The sequence below is a fragment of the Typopeltis vanoorti genome, chromosome 20 (genome assembly GCF_054136105.1).
Source record: "Typopeltis vanoorti isolate ZY-2024b chromosome 20, IOZ_Tvanoo_1.0, whole genome shotgun sequence".
Lineage (NCBI taxonomy): Eukaryota > Metazoa > Arthropoda > Arachnida > Uropygi > Thelyphonidae > Typopeltis > Typopeltis vanoorti.
In genome coordinates, this window is record NC_143568.1 from 98,225,311 (window position 1) to 98,242,617 (window position 17,307).

The 17,307-nt window shown below is 36.5% G+C and overlaps 1 protein-coding gene across 1 annotated transcript in view; it reads right to left on the bottom strand.

Moving 5' to 3' along the window:
- LOC150095700 (ankyrin repeat domain-containing protein 13D-like) overlaps positions 1-17,307 on the bottom strand; it is a 131,825-nt gene that overhangs the window by 70,196 nt on the left and 44,322 nt on the right. The window contains exon 4 of the mRNA XM_090409945.1: positions 5,911-5,956. Coding sequence (XP_090266071.1) covers positions 5,911-5,956 — 46 coding nt within the window. The remainder of the gene's footprint in view (positions 1-5,910; positions 5,957-17,307) is intronic.

Sequence of the window (17,307 nt, forward strand, 5' to 3'; positions counted from 1 at the left end):
GTAGCCCATGCAAGTCGTTGTTTTCAATGCCTGGCCATCATCATGGGTACCCTTATTGGTCTCTAGCTGTGGAACCCCAGGTGAAGCAACGTTATGGCACATGGTGCCTGTGGAAATGGGTTGAACTGCCCCGCTCACTCACTAGTATATATATATATATCATCATCATCATATATATATAGGTGGATGAGTTATGTGACTGTCACACGTCATTGCTGAGATACCAGTCATGACACTTGACGTTCACCTCTAGGATCATCCATGAATGGCTGACCAATGTGAGCCCTTCTGCTGAATGTCTGTTCATGGTTAATCCAGTCCTGGCACACCCTTGATACAGGATATATATTTCTATATATTAAGACAGTTTAGAAATACTAATTTTACAAACAAAATTATACTGAAAAAATTGCAACTAAGTGTGTGTGTGTGTGTGTGTGTGTGTATTTTTTTTTTTAATATTAGAATTTTACTGACTAGAAACACTGAGATAAGACAAAAACTTTAATTAGAACACAACTAGTTTTGTCAGAATGCTGACTTCTTCAGGTGTACATACTATCACAAAAAACTGGAAAGTTAGCAAGATATAATTAACCCTGTGGAGGTCACAGCTGATCCGACAGATACAAACAAATTGTTTTAATATAAATTTGCCGGCAAAGGTTGGTCGATTGGTAGAGCCTCTGCTACTAATGGCTCAGTTAAGTAAGTTTGAGCACGGTTAGTAGTTGAAAGGGGACCAATCGTTCGATGCTGTTGGCACACTCTCCCTCGATGAGTCTTTGGACTCCCTGGAGGTGTCAAATAATAATAATAATAATAAAATATTCTTAAACATATCCAGTTATAGCTTGGAGGTCATGACTAACTGTGCATACATATATTACGAGTGATATTCTGCACTGTTTACGCCATCGGTTTAGTTTAACATATGTTATGTAAAGGTTTGTGATAGCTATCTATCTATGTTCACTGGACATCTACAGATGCTGTATGGTCACTCCGATGTTCGGTGATGTGCCACACTAGGCCTCGGCATGCAATCCTGTTGTCTGCTTTTCTGGCAGCCTCAACTCTGAAGATCAGTCACTCCACACACACACACCATCCATCTCATTGATAGTCTACCCCCTTCCTCTTTTTCCAGGAACTTTACCTTCTATTACTGTTTTGAGAAGTCCCCCCTTCCATCCTTTCTATGTGTCCAAAATATTTTAACTTTCTTCTGTCAATATCCTTAAAGTTCTACTGATCTTTTCTAACACCCATTCATTTGTATGCCTTTCAGTATATGATATCCTCAACAGCCTTTTGTAACACCACATCTCAAAAGCAGATATCTGTTTCTTATCTAACTTCTTTGGGTTCCAAGTCTCACATCAATAAGTGGCTGTTGGAAAAACAACTGAAACCAAAATCCTCAAATTTGTTCCCATGGAGATAGATCCAACCTCCAGATTTTAGACAAGTCTCTGACTGTTGTTTTAGCCATTCCTAACCTTCTTCTGATGTCTTCTGAACAGCAATTCTTCACATTAATAATGGATCCCAGGTACTCAAACTTGTTGATGTCCTCAATTCTTTCTCCATTAAGACACTTGTTTCTCAAGAGCTTCTCTGTTTGTATTTCCTTTGAGAACCATAATCTTTGTCTTGCTAGGACTGAGCTGAAGTCCTCTATTATTACTGATCTTGTTAACTTTGTAAACTTTGCCTCGATCATATTTAGCATGATCTTCGATAAAATTTTGCTTGCATGAGATATTAAACTAATAGTTTTTGCAGGCCTTGATATCATCTTTCTTATGTAACGTATGAAAACTGACTTCTTCCACTCTCTAGGAAGAAGTCAGTTTTCATGATCCTGTCTCCCATATCCTTGTAATCAATCTATGAAACCTTCTTATCCCTCCATCTCCTGTGGCCTTAATTAACTCTGCTGGGATTTCATCTGCACCTGGGGCCTTATTGCTGTTAAGCTGCTTAACTGCTCTTTCAACTTCATGCCTAAGTTGAGAAGGTTCCAAATCAAAATTTTCCTGGTGAGAGGGCTCCGCATTTTCTTTATCCACTCTATTGTACAGTTCCTCACAGTATTCTTTCCATCTGTTTTGATTTCCAACTCTTCTGTTAGTAATGCTCCATTTCTGTCTTTGATGACATTCAATTCAAGCTTCAACTTGTACTTTAAGTCACAAACTAAACAAAACATCCTTTTATAATTGTGCCTCCTCACCTGGAACCCTATTTCTTCACATTTATTAGTACAGAACTTTTCCTTGTCCTGCTTGATGGCTCTTCTGACTTCTCTATGTAATCTCTTGTATTCTTCAGTCCCTGTGTCTTTTTGTTTTTCCAACTGCCTTCTTTTGATTAGTTCCCATTTTGATTCTGATATCCATGGGTCTATTGGTCTTCTTATTGGGCTGAGATACTTCTTCGCTGTATCCTGTATTATCAACTTGACTCCTTCTCAAAGCATTTCTGGTGAGTTCTCCTCATTGGTCTCCAAAAAATCATCCAACCGAGTTGATGTTTCTTCTGTGAATCCACTAGGAATTACTCTACAATCCAATCTAGTGGGATGTGCCTGCCCTGGAAGTTTTCGGAGTCTTAGTCTTACTTTGGCTCTTACTAGCTGATGGTCTGTACCACAATCTGCTCCAGGACAAGTATGCACATCAGAGATGCTCGTCTTCCACTGCCGGAGAGCCAGGATGTAAGCAATCTGGTGCCTTGACCTATCAATGTTAGATGTCCAAGAATAGGTCTGTCATGGATGTTTTTGGAAGCAGGTATTGGTAATAACTAGTCTGTTAGCATGGGCAAATTCCAACAGTCTTTCTTCATGGGTGTTATGTTCACTCAGACCAAACACGACACACTCCAGCCTGACTCTCATACTCTTTCCCACTTTTGCATTTAAGTCCCCTAAGATGTACAGTATGTCTCTCCTTGGTAGGCAGTCCAAACAGTTTGTAAGTTTTCATAGAATTCCTCACTCTCTTCTTCAGGCCTATCTGTGTGGGATGCATAAACTACTACAATTGATACATTGGTAGGCTGAGCCTTAAGTCTAATAGAAAGTATCCTATCATTACTGGGGTTATAATCAAGACGGCTTCTTACCTGAGCTGTCTGCAGTATCATAGCTACCCCATGATGTTTTGAGTCACCACCTGAGTAAATAACTAGCTTACCATCCTGTCTTTTGAAGTGACCTTCTCCATTCCGTCTGGTCTCTGTAATTCCCAGGATGTTGATTTTATACCTATCCATCTCAAGAGTACCCATCTGTAGATCCCGAACATTCCATGTGCCTATGTAAAATTCCCTTCTAAGATTAATCTTATACCTTCTGTGTTGCTCATTCAGTATCACTGACTTTTGATGGAGACTAATATACATCTTGAACAGGACCCTCTGCCTAAATGGCCCTGAACAGGACCCTCTGCCCTGAATGCAGCTCTGATTATTCTCTGCGACAACCAATGCAGCATGAAATATGTTATAAGGCACAACCATATTAGCATTTTGGAGTGAAGTCACTGCAAAAAGAAAGTAGTAGGATTGCAGAGGCCCTTTCCACATAAGATGAGATGAAATAGCAAACTAGGAAAGATTTACCCCTAGCCATTGAATATTCTAATAGCATTGGGGGGAAGGAGCAGAAGAAAAGAAAGAAGAAGAGAAAAAAGAGGAGGGACCAGTCTACAGATAATATAACAGATGTATATTATGTGAAGTAAAGCATGGTCCAGCATCAGGTACCTCCAGTTTACCATGCCCGTGTTCACTAAAGTGAGCCCTTGAGGCAAGTTTGTGATATTTGATAGTAAATTGTATATGAGAGATACTGCAAACTCCAATGTCAGTATAGTATTGGTTTAGTTGTTGTTGTTTTTTAATTTACCATTGAAAATGGCTGGAAAAATATATCAATTGGATAATCCATCAGATGTTGAAGAGATTCAGCGAATGTTACTCGAGTCCGATGATGAGAATGATAGAGTCGAAAGTGAAAGTGATATTTGGTAGTAAACTGTATCTGAGAGATACCGCAAACTCCGATGTCAGTATAGTATTGGTTTAGTTGTTGTTTTTATTTGTTTCTTTGATCAATAATTTCTAGATTATAAATGAAAATAAATAAACCATCATGTATTATATTTGCAGTGTTTTTTTTTAAGTTTTACTGCATTTCACCACATACTAGTAATGAATGTATCACTCGGATACACGCGACCTAAGCTGCAATTTTTTAGACCGCAATCTCTGCAGGGTTAAAGATGCCAAGAAATTATATTCTTGGTTTAATCCATTATCTTGGTTTGCTTAAGTGTAAGCAAACCAAGTTTGCACCTGAAGTATTTTCAGGACAGGATAACTCATATACAGAGGGTAATGACTTCACATCACTTGCCTTAGTATTTGCTTACACTTGGATAAAGGATTAAACCAAGAATATAATTTCTTGGCATCTTTAATTTATAGCATAACCTAGTGGAAAAGCTTTCGACATATATTTCTAATCTAGAGTATTTTAGTAGTAATAAGATGTGACACCCTTGGGCTACTTGTATATGGAAATATGACTTCTGCATTGCTTCAACTTTGGTATCACTTCTGGGGTCTTGCTCCCAATGATAAGACCTCAATAAAGGTCAAAACTGGTCTGGATAGTGATCCTTCCCATAATGCATTGCACTATACATGTCCATAAGGATATGAGGTTTGCATTATGGGATACTAAGGCAAGTGATGTGAAGTCATTAGCTTCTATATACAAGTTACCCAGTCGTGAAGTTACGTCATGTGCAAACTTTGTTTGCTTACACTTGGATAAAGGATGAAACCAAGAATAAAATTTCTTGGCATCTTTAATTTGTAAAAATCAAGACTTGATACTGCACCAACTTTGGTTTTCATTTATTAGAAATTTGATATCTTCATACAATAGTTATGCCAAGCATTACACCACAGAACAAGACTGCCTAATCCAGTTCTCTTTCCATTAGGTACATATTGTTTGATTTAGTTTACCATGTGTTAAGACTTACGTGCTGGGATGGCATCTGGAGTATTTACAGCACTAAGAAAGGATTATAAACTATTTTTAATGCCTCAAATATTTCATTTCGGTCACTGAGACGTCTTCAGGGAGTACAACTAACACTTGTAACACACACACTCACAAAGAGAAAGATTTAATTTAAAACTGATTTTCATTCTGTCATGTAATTGAAATTCTAATGCTGTATTCTGTAATCATTTTCTAGTTTTTTAAACAGTTCATTTAATACTTTTTGCCTGATGATGTAAGTCCAATGACTTACAAAATTAGTAGAGTTCCCCCACCTCTCCTAAGTTATTATATGAAAATATCAGCAACTTATATACTTAATTTGTTTACTGTTAAACAGCTTGAAGTCTTTTTATCCCAAAGTGCGCCCTTAGACATTTGAACACTAAATTGGCACCCATTAACCTTTGTTCATACTATCTATTTAAATCACTTTGCAGGATCTCTACATCATCTTCATTAACTATTACTCTTCTCAGTTTTGCATCATCAGTAATAACAGAATACTTCATTTCAAATGATCATTCAAAATGTTATTAATGAACAAATTAAATAGCAGTGCCGATGTACAGAGCCTGGTGGCATACTACTAACACACGTTTCTTTTTTTTCAGAACCTAGAAGGAAAAACATAAGGCTAAAGAAAATATGTTATGAACATGCATCTTCTGAGTTTTTAAATTTTGAAAGTAAAAAAAAATTAGTATGAATAATATTTTCACAAAATTATTAATTGGTGACTGCCAGATAATTAATCTTTTAAGAAGTTGGTGAACTGCTGTAGTGAACATAAAGAATGAAAAAGTAAAACAAAGCACTCTTACCCCAACTAGAGAATTCCCATTTGATCTCAACATAAAAATCTGGAGTCTGGAAAAAGAGAAATTAAAAAAAATTCAAAAACTCAAATTTTAATTTCTCAATTTTAACATTCAAAACCTTCCATAAAAAAAAAGTAGAGAATTAAATATAATGTAATAAAGTATTATTGTTTTTTTATATATTATTATTACCTAACTTATTACCTTCACTGTAATCAATTTGCAGAATCAACTACTGTTTGAGAATAAAAATTTATTAGCAATAATAAGCAATGAAACAGTAAGTTCATTTAATTGGCCACATTCAAGAGAAGATATATAGTTTGTCCACAGTTGAGAGAACAGTAGCTGGCAGAATGCCAAGAAGAGTTAATTCATGTTGAATTGAAAGGGAGAAAAGAATAAGGGATGTACGAACTCATCACAAATACACAAAATCACGTAAAATTTTCCACTGTTATACAAGCAAAATAGTTACTACTACTTTAAAAACTAGAATGTTCGTAAAAGAAAAGCTAATTTTCTGACGTGTAATAATAAATACTCATCCTATGAAATGGACTGATTTTAGAATGGATTCTAAAATCAGTCCATTTCATAGGATGAGATTGCCTAATTGCCATGTGCAGAAAGTGTCAAGAATTCTCTCATCTGTGGTCGAACTAGATATGTATAATATATTCAGAAACAAACAAATTTAAAACATCGTAAATAAACTAAGACTTCTGTTCACTAACCAATAGGACATACCTCCTGTATATATAAATCCTATATATAAATTATTCAAATTAAGTGGATATTGAATCCAACATTATTTCAAAGCCGAATAGAGAAACTACAAGAGTTTCATGCTGAATATATAGAAACCATAAAAGTTTCGGCAGATCCAAGTATAAGCAAACCTTTCATGAGAGGGGCAACTCGTAGTAAAGGTGGAATCAGCTCCAATCACTATCCTTAGTGATTCCCATAATATAAAACACATCTCCTTGCAGACATGTATGATGTTATACATTATGGGGTGGGGTCACTACCCAGACCAGTTTCGACCTTTGTTGAGGTGTCGTCAGTCGGAGCCAGACCCAGATGTAAATATAAATACTCAGGTTGTAGTGATGCAGAACTTATATACTTTACCATACCATTGATATAATGTTGGATTCAATATCCACTTAATGTGAATAATTGTGCATCGCCAAAGTGAAGCCTTTTAGTTCTCTTATTTCAGTAATACTTGGTGCCTTTTGTGATGTGACACCTTTTTTGGCAACTCGTATGGCAAAGTATATAAGTTCTACATCACTACAACTTGAGTATTTACATTTACATCTGGGTCTGGCTCCCACTGACGAGACCTCAACAAATGTCGAAACCAGTCTGGGTAGTGACCCCCCCCCCATGATGTATAACATCATACATGTCCGCTAGGAAATGCGTTTTACATTATGGGAAATACTAAGGATAGGGAAATACCAAGCATAAGCAAACCTTTCATGACAGAGGCAACTCGTAGTTGCCTCTGTCATGAAAGGTTTGCTTATGCTTGGATCTGCCGAAACTTTTATAGTTTCTATATATTCGGCACGAAACTCTTGTAGTTTCTCTATTTGGCTTTGAAATAATGTTGGATTCAATATCCACTTAATTTGAATAATTGTGCATCGCCGAAGTGAAGCCTTTTGGCTCTCTTATTTCAGTAACTATATATAAATAATTAATAATAAATAATAAAAAAAACCTTGATAAATAATTTCCTTAATGAACTGAAGAATCATGCTTTTGTAGTAGAGCATTTCAAAATGATGCTTCCTGGCCACATTCCTGATTGACATTCAAAATTAATGACTAGAGTTTACTGACTGGTAACAAGTTAATAGGAGCTAAAAGAGAGGAAAGCAGGTTTGTAAAAGTCAAGTCCTGCCTTCTTCAGAAGAGAATTAATACAGAATATTCTGTTCAATGGTGGATTATACAGATGGAAAAAAAAAACGACCTCTGCCTGCCTAACAGTATCCCTTGATGCTAATCATGGGCACTTTTTTGTTTAATTATTATGTTGATTGACTGGAGATTTATGGAGTGGTGTTGGAGGATAAGTTGTGTGAAAGCAGCAGAATAAACTTCAGAAATTATCATACCATCATATTTGTTTAGGATGGAAGAACTAATGAGCTTATTACCTCAAAAAAAAAAAAGATGGATAAATTAAATTAAAACCTATGACTGAATTTTTGTGAAGAGGCTAACAATGGTCTGCAACCAATAAACTTACCTAATATGGTTCTATCTTCTGGCAACATAAACAACTGCACATATTGGCAAACATAATCACAATGTGTTCACTGTGCAATTAAATTTTCCACAGATTCTTCTAGTGATAAGTTCAAAGTAATTTCCAATCCATTAAACAAGAAACATAACTCTGACCTTGCATTTCTATAATATACAAGGCTAGATGTTGGTGGTTATTCATAATAGTACTTCATGGTATAAACAACACTAGGAAAAAAAAATTGAATTTATTTAATTTTACTGCTTTTCTAATCAGCATCATCAGTGCACAAACTACAATTGTGTAAATAATTAGGTTGTTCACCACAGCACTCAACTGGGCTATAAATTAAAGATGCCAAGAAATTATATTCTTGATTTAATCCTTTATCCAAGTGTAAGCAAACAAAGGTTGCGCCTGAAGTAATTTCAGGACTGGGCAACATGTATATAGAAGCTAATGAATTCACATTACTTGCCTTAGCATCCCATGATGCAAAGCACATATCCTTACAGATATGTATAATGCTATGCATTAAAAAGGCCACTACTCAAGATCAGTTTGGACCTTTATTGAGGTCTCATCAGTGGGAACCAAACCTGAAATTACTTCAGGTGCAAATTATCCAAGTGAATTTATACTTGGATAAAGGATTAAGCCAAAAATATAATTTCTTAGCATCTTTAATTTATAGTATAACCAAGTGGAAAAACTTCCAACATCTATCTCAAATCCAGAGTATTTTAATAATAAGGAGCGACACCTTTTGGTTACTAATATATGAAAATATGACTTCTGCATTACTTCAACCTTGGTATGCTGCTTGGTATGTGGTGTGGCATTATCATCCATCATTTTTATGGATGATAATGCCACACCACATCATACACAAGCAGTTGAAATACTTCTGAAGACTGAGGATATTAATCAAATTGAGTTGCTGACATGCTCCACAGATCCGAACCCCACAGAACACATTTGAGAAGAAATAGGGAAACACATTACTGCTCAAAATTCCTCTCTAGAAAACAAACAAGGCCTTATCTTTGTTTTAAAGGAGCAGTGGTCCAGTTTGCCTCAAGTCCTCCTGAATCACTTGATGCTAAGCATGGTACGATGTTGTGAGAGCTGCATGTAGAGAAATGTTTCTGTAAGCACTGTACATTAATTCCTTAACTTTTTTTTTTGGAATTAAGGAATTAATTCCTCATATTTCTTTAGGAAATTTGACTTTTGCCAAAAACATATTGCAATTTAATTTGTATGAAATTTATAACTAATTTTTTGTGTAATATAATTTATTTGTTGCTGGCAATAAATATATATCCACATTTGGCTTTTTTCATATACAGGTAAAAATGTAGTTCATCCTTAGCTTTTGGACACCAGTATATATTACTATACTGTATAGCAGAACCACCTCCTAAACATCTCAAGGAGGAATACCCTCATGGTTTTTATGACAATACAAAACATGGAAAATTGCAAACCTATAGCTCATTAGTACTGCAGGTGGATTAAAGGTAAGATAATATGGAAATCATGAGTGAATAGTACATTTCTGCTTTCCAACCTACAGCGATCATGTCAGGGTTTGTGAAAGTCTTTAGTGTGATTTAATTTCATTGCCTGGTAGGAGATCACCCCCAATTTAACCTCCATAGCTGAGCTATTGAGGTTAAATTGACAATCAATTTGGCTAGGATGAAAACTTGGATTTTTCATCCCACAAAAACAGATGAACTGACTCTTGGAAAATATACAACATATAGACAGACAGACATGGCGGAATATACAGACATGATTAATTGTGCTATCAGAATTTTATTAATCAACACTTCCCCGTTGATTAATTTTATTAATCAGCAGGGAAAAATGTGCATAGTTGCTTGCACATTGTATGAATCCTGTCTAGTTCTGCAACAAGAGAAAGAGAGAATCTACTTCAGCCTGGTCTGGGATATTTACCTGATCATCATTTTAACACATTAATGCTTGGCTGTATTTCCTATATGTTGCATATCAGGCAGATATTCACTTTGACTCTTCTACAGGCAAACACATATTTACAAGCCGACCAACATACACACACACATATAACATTCCAGTTTCAATTTTTTTCCAGTGAAATGTTCATGTAAAGCTAGTATCTCATATTGGAGGTTTAATGGATTGTATACAGCACTCAGAAAGGATGAAGACAGAATTTAATACTTCCTATATATTTCATCTCAGTAAATGAGACATCTTCAGGGAATACAAAAAAACTAACGTAACATCAAAAACAAATAACACACAATACTAAGCCCAACCACATGGGTGACACTAAAGTCCTATCTAGGTGGAATGACCTTTAAGGGCAGTTGTAGGTGGCCTGGAATGTAAAGTGGGAACTCTGGTGATAAGCGTTTCCCAAATCTTAAGAAGCTTAATGCAACCATATTTGTTGAGATTTGGTTGGTTCCTGAGAGCTGCTACTTACTGATTCTAAGAATAGTCTCTCTTTTTTGAATATGCTGTGGTGGATCATGGTGGTTTTTTCCCATGAGATCCTGTCGGTTGTATCCAAGACAAGGTCAGCTAAGCCTGACTGACCATAGTTCTGTTTGCGGATGTATGATTTATGTTCCTCCAGGCGGATAGTGGCTGATCTGCCTGTCTGTCCAAAGTACACCAGTTTACATGAACAGGGTACTTTATAGACTCCAGGCACTGAGAGAGGAGGAAGTTGATCTTTTGTATAGCAGATAAGGGTAGCAAGTTTGCGGTGGGGCTTAAATGCTGTGTGTAGGTTGTACTTTTTAAAATTACAATATGTACTCTCTGGCATCTCGGAAGCTTCCGCACAGAAAGAATTTCAAAAAATAAAAATATCAAGAAATTTAACAACCTAGTATCAAACTGCAACTGCAAATTCAACCGATCCAGACAGCAGTGAACTTATCGTCCAAAAGGCTCAACGACGAAGCCATTAGTGCCCTAAGCCTTGGCCACAATTTCACGGTCGCTCCTAAAGAAGTGCCGGTGCTTGATGTGATGTACAATGTCGAATGCGGTATCTGTCGCTTAGCACTAGAGATAGCAAATAACATCAGACTTGAATTTGCCAACATCCTCGCCCAGTCCCTGCCTCCAAAAAGTAATTTATCGTCCGCCCAACGCACTGCTCTCATGAAATTACAAAAAGAAAAAAAGTATCGTCATCACCAGAGCAGATAAGGGTAATGCCACTGTCGTTCTTAATACCACGGAATACAATCGAAAAATAGGGATTATCCTCCGAGATCGCTGTACCTACACCCTGCTAGAACACGACCCCCACAAAAACACAAGTTAAAAAATTTACTTAAAAAAGTGTCTTCCTGGCCATCAGAAATCACAAAAAAACTCAAACCTTTCCATCCCCCCCCCTCTGAATATACGGTTTACCAAAAATAATCCATCAACCCAATTCCCCACTAAGGCCTATAACAGATGCCACTAACACACCTTGCTACAAGCTGTCAAAACAGCTGGCCAGCTCTCTGACCCCCCCCCCCTCACTGGACTTTCCACATCCTATATAAAAAACTTTACCCATTTTAAAACTCACATAGAAAATCTAACCTTAAATAACACAGACATATTAGTAAGCTTTGACATCTCCTCATTATTTACCAACATTCCCTTAATTGATACATTAACACTCTTAAAAAACGTTTTCCTTCTGACATCCTAGATCTCTTTTCCTTTGCCATAAATTCTGTTATTTTTCTTGGAAGAACAAAATCTACAACAGATAGAGAGAACTGCCATGCCCCCCCCCCTCTCACCCCTCTTGCAAATTTTTATATGGAAGAATTTGAAAAACAAGCCATAGACTCAGCCCCTCTCAAACCTTCTATCTGGCTAAGATATGTAGACGATGTGTTCTCTATTTGGCCTCATGGCCCAGGCACACTAGACTCTTTCCTCAGTCACCTCAACAGCCTACATCCAAGAATCCAGTTTATAATGGAAAAGAAAAGAACAATTGTTTACGCTTCCTAGACACTTTAGTTACACGCCTTCCCAACGGTACACTTTCCTTCACTGTATATAGAAAACCCACACACACAGGCAGATACATTCACAAACTCTCCCACCACCACCCCACTCAACAATATGGCATTATTAAAACTCTTACCAAGAGAGCCCACAATCTTTGTTCCAGTGGAACCGCCCTTACAACTGAGCTTGACCACATACACAACACTTTCCTCTCCAATGGCTACAGTGATACAGTATTAAAAAAATAATCAGGTCCTCCCCTCAGTCTTCTCTTCAGAAAGAGTTTACAAATGCCATCACCATACCCTACATCTGTGGCACATCAGAAAAAATAGCCAAGATTTTAAAAAAGTACAACCTACACACAGCATTTAAGCCCCACTGCAAACTTGCTACCCTTATCCACTCCACAAAAGATCAGTTCCCTCCTCTCTCAGTGCCTGGAGTCTATAAAGTACGCTGTTCATGTAAACTGGCATACTTTGGACAGACAGGCAGATCAGCCACTATCTGCCTGGAGCTACATAAGTCATACATCTGCAAACACAACTATGGTCAGTCAGGCTTAGCTGACCATGTCTTGGATACAACCCACAGGATCTCATGGAAAAAAACTACCATGCTCCACCACAGCAAATTCAAAAAAGAGAGACTATTCTTAGAATCAGCAACAGCTCTCAGGAACCAACCAAATCTCAACAAATATGGTTGCATTAAGCTTCGGGAAACGCTTATCACCAGAGGTCCCACTTTACATTCCAGGCCACCTACAACCGCCCTTAGAGGGTGCTCCACCTAGATAGGACTTTAGTGTCACCCACATGGTTGGGCTTAGTATTGTGTGTTATTTGTTTTTGATGTTACATTATTTTTTTGTAATCCCTGAAGATGTCTCATTTACTGAGATGAAATATATAGGAAGTATTAAATTCTGTCTTCATCCTTTCTGAGTGCTGTATACAATCCATTAAGCCTCCAATATGATGTCCTCACAGCACTTAAGCCTCTACACACATAAAGCTAGTATATATATATATATATATAAACTGTCTTAACAGAAAATTTTAATGGATGTCAACTCAGATCCTTAAAAAAATAAATAAAATAAAAAACTATTTACTTTTCCAAATCTAGTGCAGATTATATATCTTACATTATCCAAAAAAAAAAAGTAATTGTTACAATTAGCAGTTTTCCTGCCCACATTTAACTACAGCAATATTGAAATATCATTGCATATAACTATGAACCACTGTGATCTAGTAAATTTTCTACAACTATATTAGTAAGCAAAAAAAGATAAATGACATTCCAACTCATATTAAGACCAGAAAATGGAAGTGGGCAGGCCATGTAATGAGAAGAGAGGATGGATGCAGGACCAAGGAGCTGCACACTGGATACTAACCAGAGGAAAGCCAAGGACAAGATGGGATGATGACCTTAGAAACTTTGACAAGAAGAAAAAGAAGACTGCCAAAGAATAAAGAATAGAAAGAAGTGGTCAAAAAAGGGTTAGGCCTTTGTATAGCAGTGGACCGAACAAGGCTGAGAAAGAAAAAGAAGTCTTTTCTTAGAAATAAACTAAAAACAAAAAGTTTCATTTTTCTTTTGGTATAATAACACAAGCATAATCTTAGAAAATTTTTCAAATAAATTTCACTTATCAATTATTTTGATATAGGTTGTAAAGACCTACTATACTTAGTTCAAAACAAAATTACTACTTTTGTTTTTCAGTGCATATTATTTGTCCCCCCCCTCCACTATACAGCAAAGCAAAAAAAAAGAATAATAATCTAGTTTTGTTTTGCTGTGCAGTATAGTGAGGAAGAATTATTCTTAGAATAGTGTTATTCATGAGTATATGATAGTTCTGAGCAGGGCTGCCAAGAGAAATTTTTGAGCCCGTGACAAGTCCGTGGTCCGGGCCCCACTTAAAAAAGTGCATCACTTTTGTTTAATAAAAAAAAGTCATATAAAATATTAAACATTTACTTTAAAAAAAGTGTAAGATATATTCAAAATTCGATACATTACATACCATACAAAATACAAACATTAAGTAAAAAGAGAATTTTTTAATTTTTATTGCCTTATCCATTTCCTCACTTTATAGTTACCAAAATCTTTAATCACCTTGTCATAATCAATTTTCATTGCCAGATCATGTTCTATTGATAGCAAACAATCACAAAACCTTTGTCTATCAAAATACTAACAAGAACGAAGCGTTCTGGCAGGGAACATTACTGTGAATGCAATTACTAGCTAGTGCTAGCGCAACCGACTGCAACAACCTTGCACGAACGCCTATTGATGTCATCACCCGCTATAACTACAGCGATCCGCGCTGAGAGAATCAGTGTCTTGGACATTCACGGCTAGCTAAAGAGCGTAGCCGTCTGTCTAAAACAAAACGCAGTATCATTCTCGATATGTCATTATCCTTTATCATTGTTGTATTATTACGAGAATTAAAACCATGCATTATAAACACAGTTATGTGACACGTCGGGCTCTTTTCGATGCCAGGCCCGTGACAAAAGTCTCAGACGTCACCTCCTCTCGGCGGCCTTGGTTCTGAGGAAGATGAGGGGAATGATTTGCTGTTGCATGCCTGTCTGATAAAAAAAAAGGAAGCACAAAAGACCCACTCAATGGGCAAGAATGGCACAATAAGATTTGTCTGGTACCTGGCATGAAGGTATTAAATAAATACATAAGAAATTCATTCACTACACACTGTTGTACATAATATCCTAGGAAGCCTTCTCTGTGTATCATATTTTTTATTTTTATTGTAGCATCAAATAATACTACATCCAAATGTATACTTTGCAGATATAACCATAAACAAATTCTGTTTCCTTTAAAGCATGATTTATTTTCCTATTTCCCTTCCTTTTGCTAAGTTATATATAAATAGCTAACTTGTTAACGATGGCATGATTACATCAAATTACTAACTTCCTATCAACAATTCTCCTCGAAATTAATCAGTTATCTGTCAAGACTTCAATATTATCAGATCACGTATTTCTGTTTTTTTGCAGACTTGGTTAGTCAAGTGGTTAGCATATCTGCTCTCCAGCCAAAAGGCTGCAGGTAACAACAATAAAAGGAGTGCTCTGGGTTTGAAGGGCTTTTCATCTGAAGGTAAAGTCTCAAATGGAGAAAGCAGAATTTCTAGGATTCCTACAAGAAATTCAGAGTTTTCTCCCTGTTACTCGTTGTGACAGGCAATCAAGCCTAATTTTTCCATATTAAAATTTTACATAATGTAATATTAAGCTGCACCTAAAGATTCTAGTTGCCATTTTGGCTTATGAAACCACATGAAGAAATTTAATAATAACAGAAAATTTTTTTCCTTTGGTTAAAAAGTAATCAGACTTCACAAAAAATTATGAAGTCTCTTTGAATGAAAGATCTAACAGATAAGCTTAGGTGTTGATGGTTATTCATGACTTATTTTTCATGGTATTAACAACACCACAAACACTTTTATCAACAAAGATGTTTTATTAACGCTTATATTTCGCCGATTTTCAACTCAGCATCATCAGAGCACAACACACTTGTAAACGTGACAGTGAGTGAGTGAAACAATATAATTACAAACGACAAAAGATCTAAAGTCCTATTTCTTGGCGCCCTCTAACGGGAAAAAAAAAAAAAGCAGTTATCCAGGAGTTTTTCTTAGGATAACCGTCTCCCAAATTTTTGGCAAATTAATGCAACCATATTTGTTAAGGTTGGGAGAATTCTTCAAAGCCATTGCTGACTCAAAAAATAATCTTTCAGATCTATAACGACTCCTAAATAGCACGTTCGTTTTCCTCCATCTAATCCTGTATGAAGGAGTGTCCAAAGCGTGGTCTGCCACTCCCAACTTGCCATAGTAATAGTAGCGAATGTATCTTTCATGTTCTTCCAGGCGGATGTTCACTGATCTTCCTGTTTGCCCATAATAGGTCAAGTCACAGTCACACGGAACTTCATACACTCCTGGGTGTGCTAAAGGGTGAAGTTTATCCTTAGGCGAGCAGATCAAAGAAAAAAGTCCGAAAATTACTGAAAAAAGTGACATCATAGCCCAAAGAAATCATCAGGAAAATAAAAGCAATTCATGTTAAACCACCCCGTATTTATGGATTACCAAAAATCCACAAAACTAATATTCCTCCATGCCCCATAGTTGATAGCATAGATAGTCCCACATATAAACTGGCCAGGCATTTAGCCAAGTCGCTTGCCCCCCCCCTTACTGGCAACTCCTCTACTTTTGTAAAAAATTCAATCCATTTCAAAACACTGGTTAAAAATCTAATCCTAAAAGATTCAGACATAATGGTTAGTTTCAATGTCACCTCATTATTTACCAATGTACCACTTATAGACACTCTTGATTTAATCAAGTCTAAATTTCACCAGGATATTTTTGAATTATTTCAATTTACCATGAATGCAGGTTATTTTACATGGGGGGGGGGGAATTCTACAAATAGATTAATGGTACTGCTATGGGCTCCTCCGTTAGCAAATTTTTACATGGAACACTTTGAAAGCAAAGTACTTACCACAGCTACATACAAGACACAAGTGTGGTTATGCTATGTAGGTGATGTGTTTGCCATCTGGCCCCATGGACAAGACACTTTAGATGCTTTTGTCACCTACATAAACAGCCAACACTCCAAAATTTACTTCACAGTAGAAAAAGAATCAAATAACTGTTTACAATTTCTTGACACATTAGTCACCCACCTTTCAGATGGATCATTATCTTTTTCTATTTACAGAAAGCCTACACACACAGGAAGATACCTACATAAACAATCACATCATCATCCAGTCCAACAGTATGGCATTTTAAAAACACTTGCACACAGAGCCAGAGCCATTTGTTTTAACGATACAGCTCTGACCACTGAACTCCAATACCTGCGCCATACGTTCTTAGCCAATGGCTACAATCCCTACAAAATAGATAAAATACTACATAGGCCCATTACTCTGCCCTCCCCTAATACACAAGAATACAACATGACCATTTCTATTCCCTATATCAGAGGTACATCGGAAAAGATAGCCAA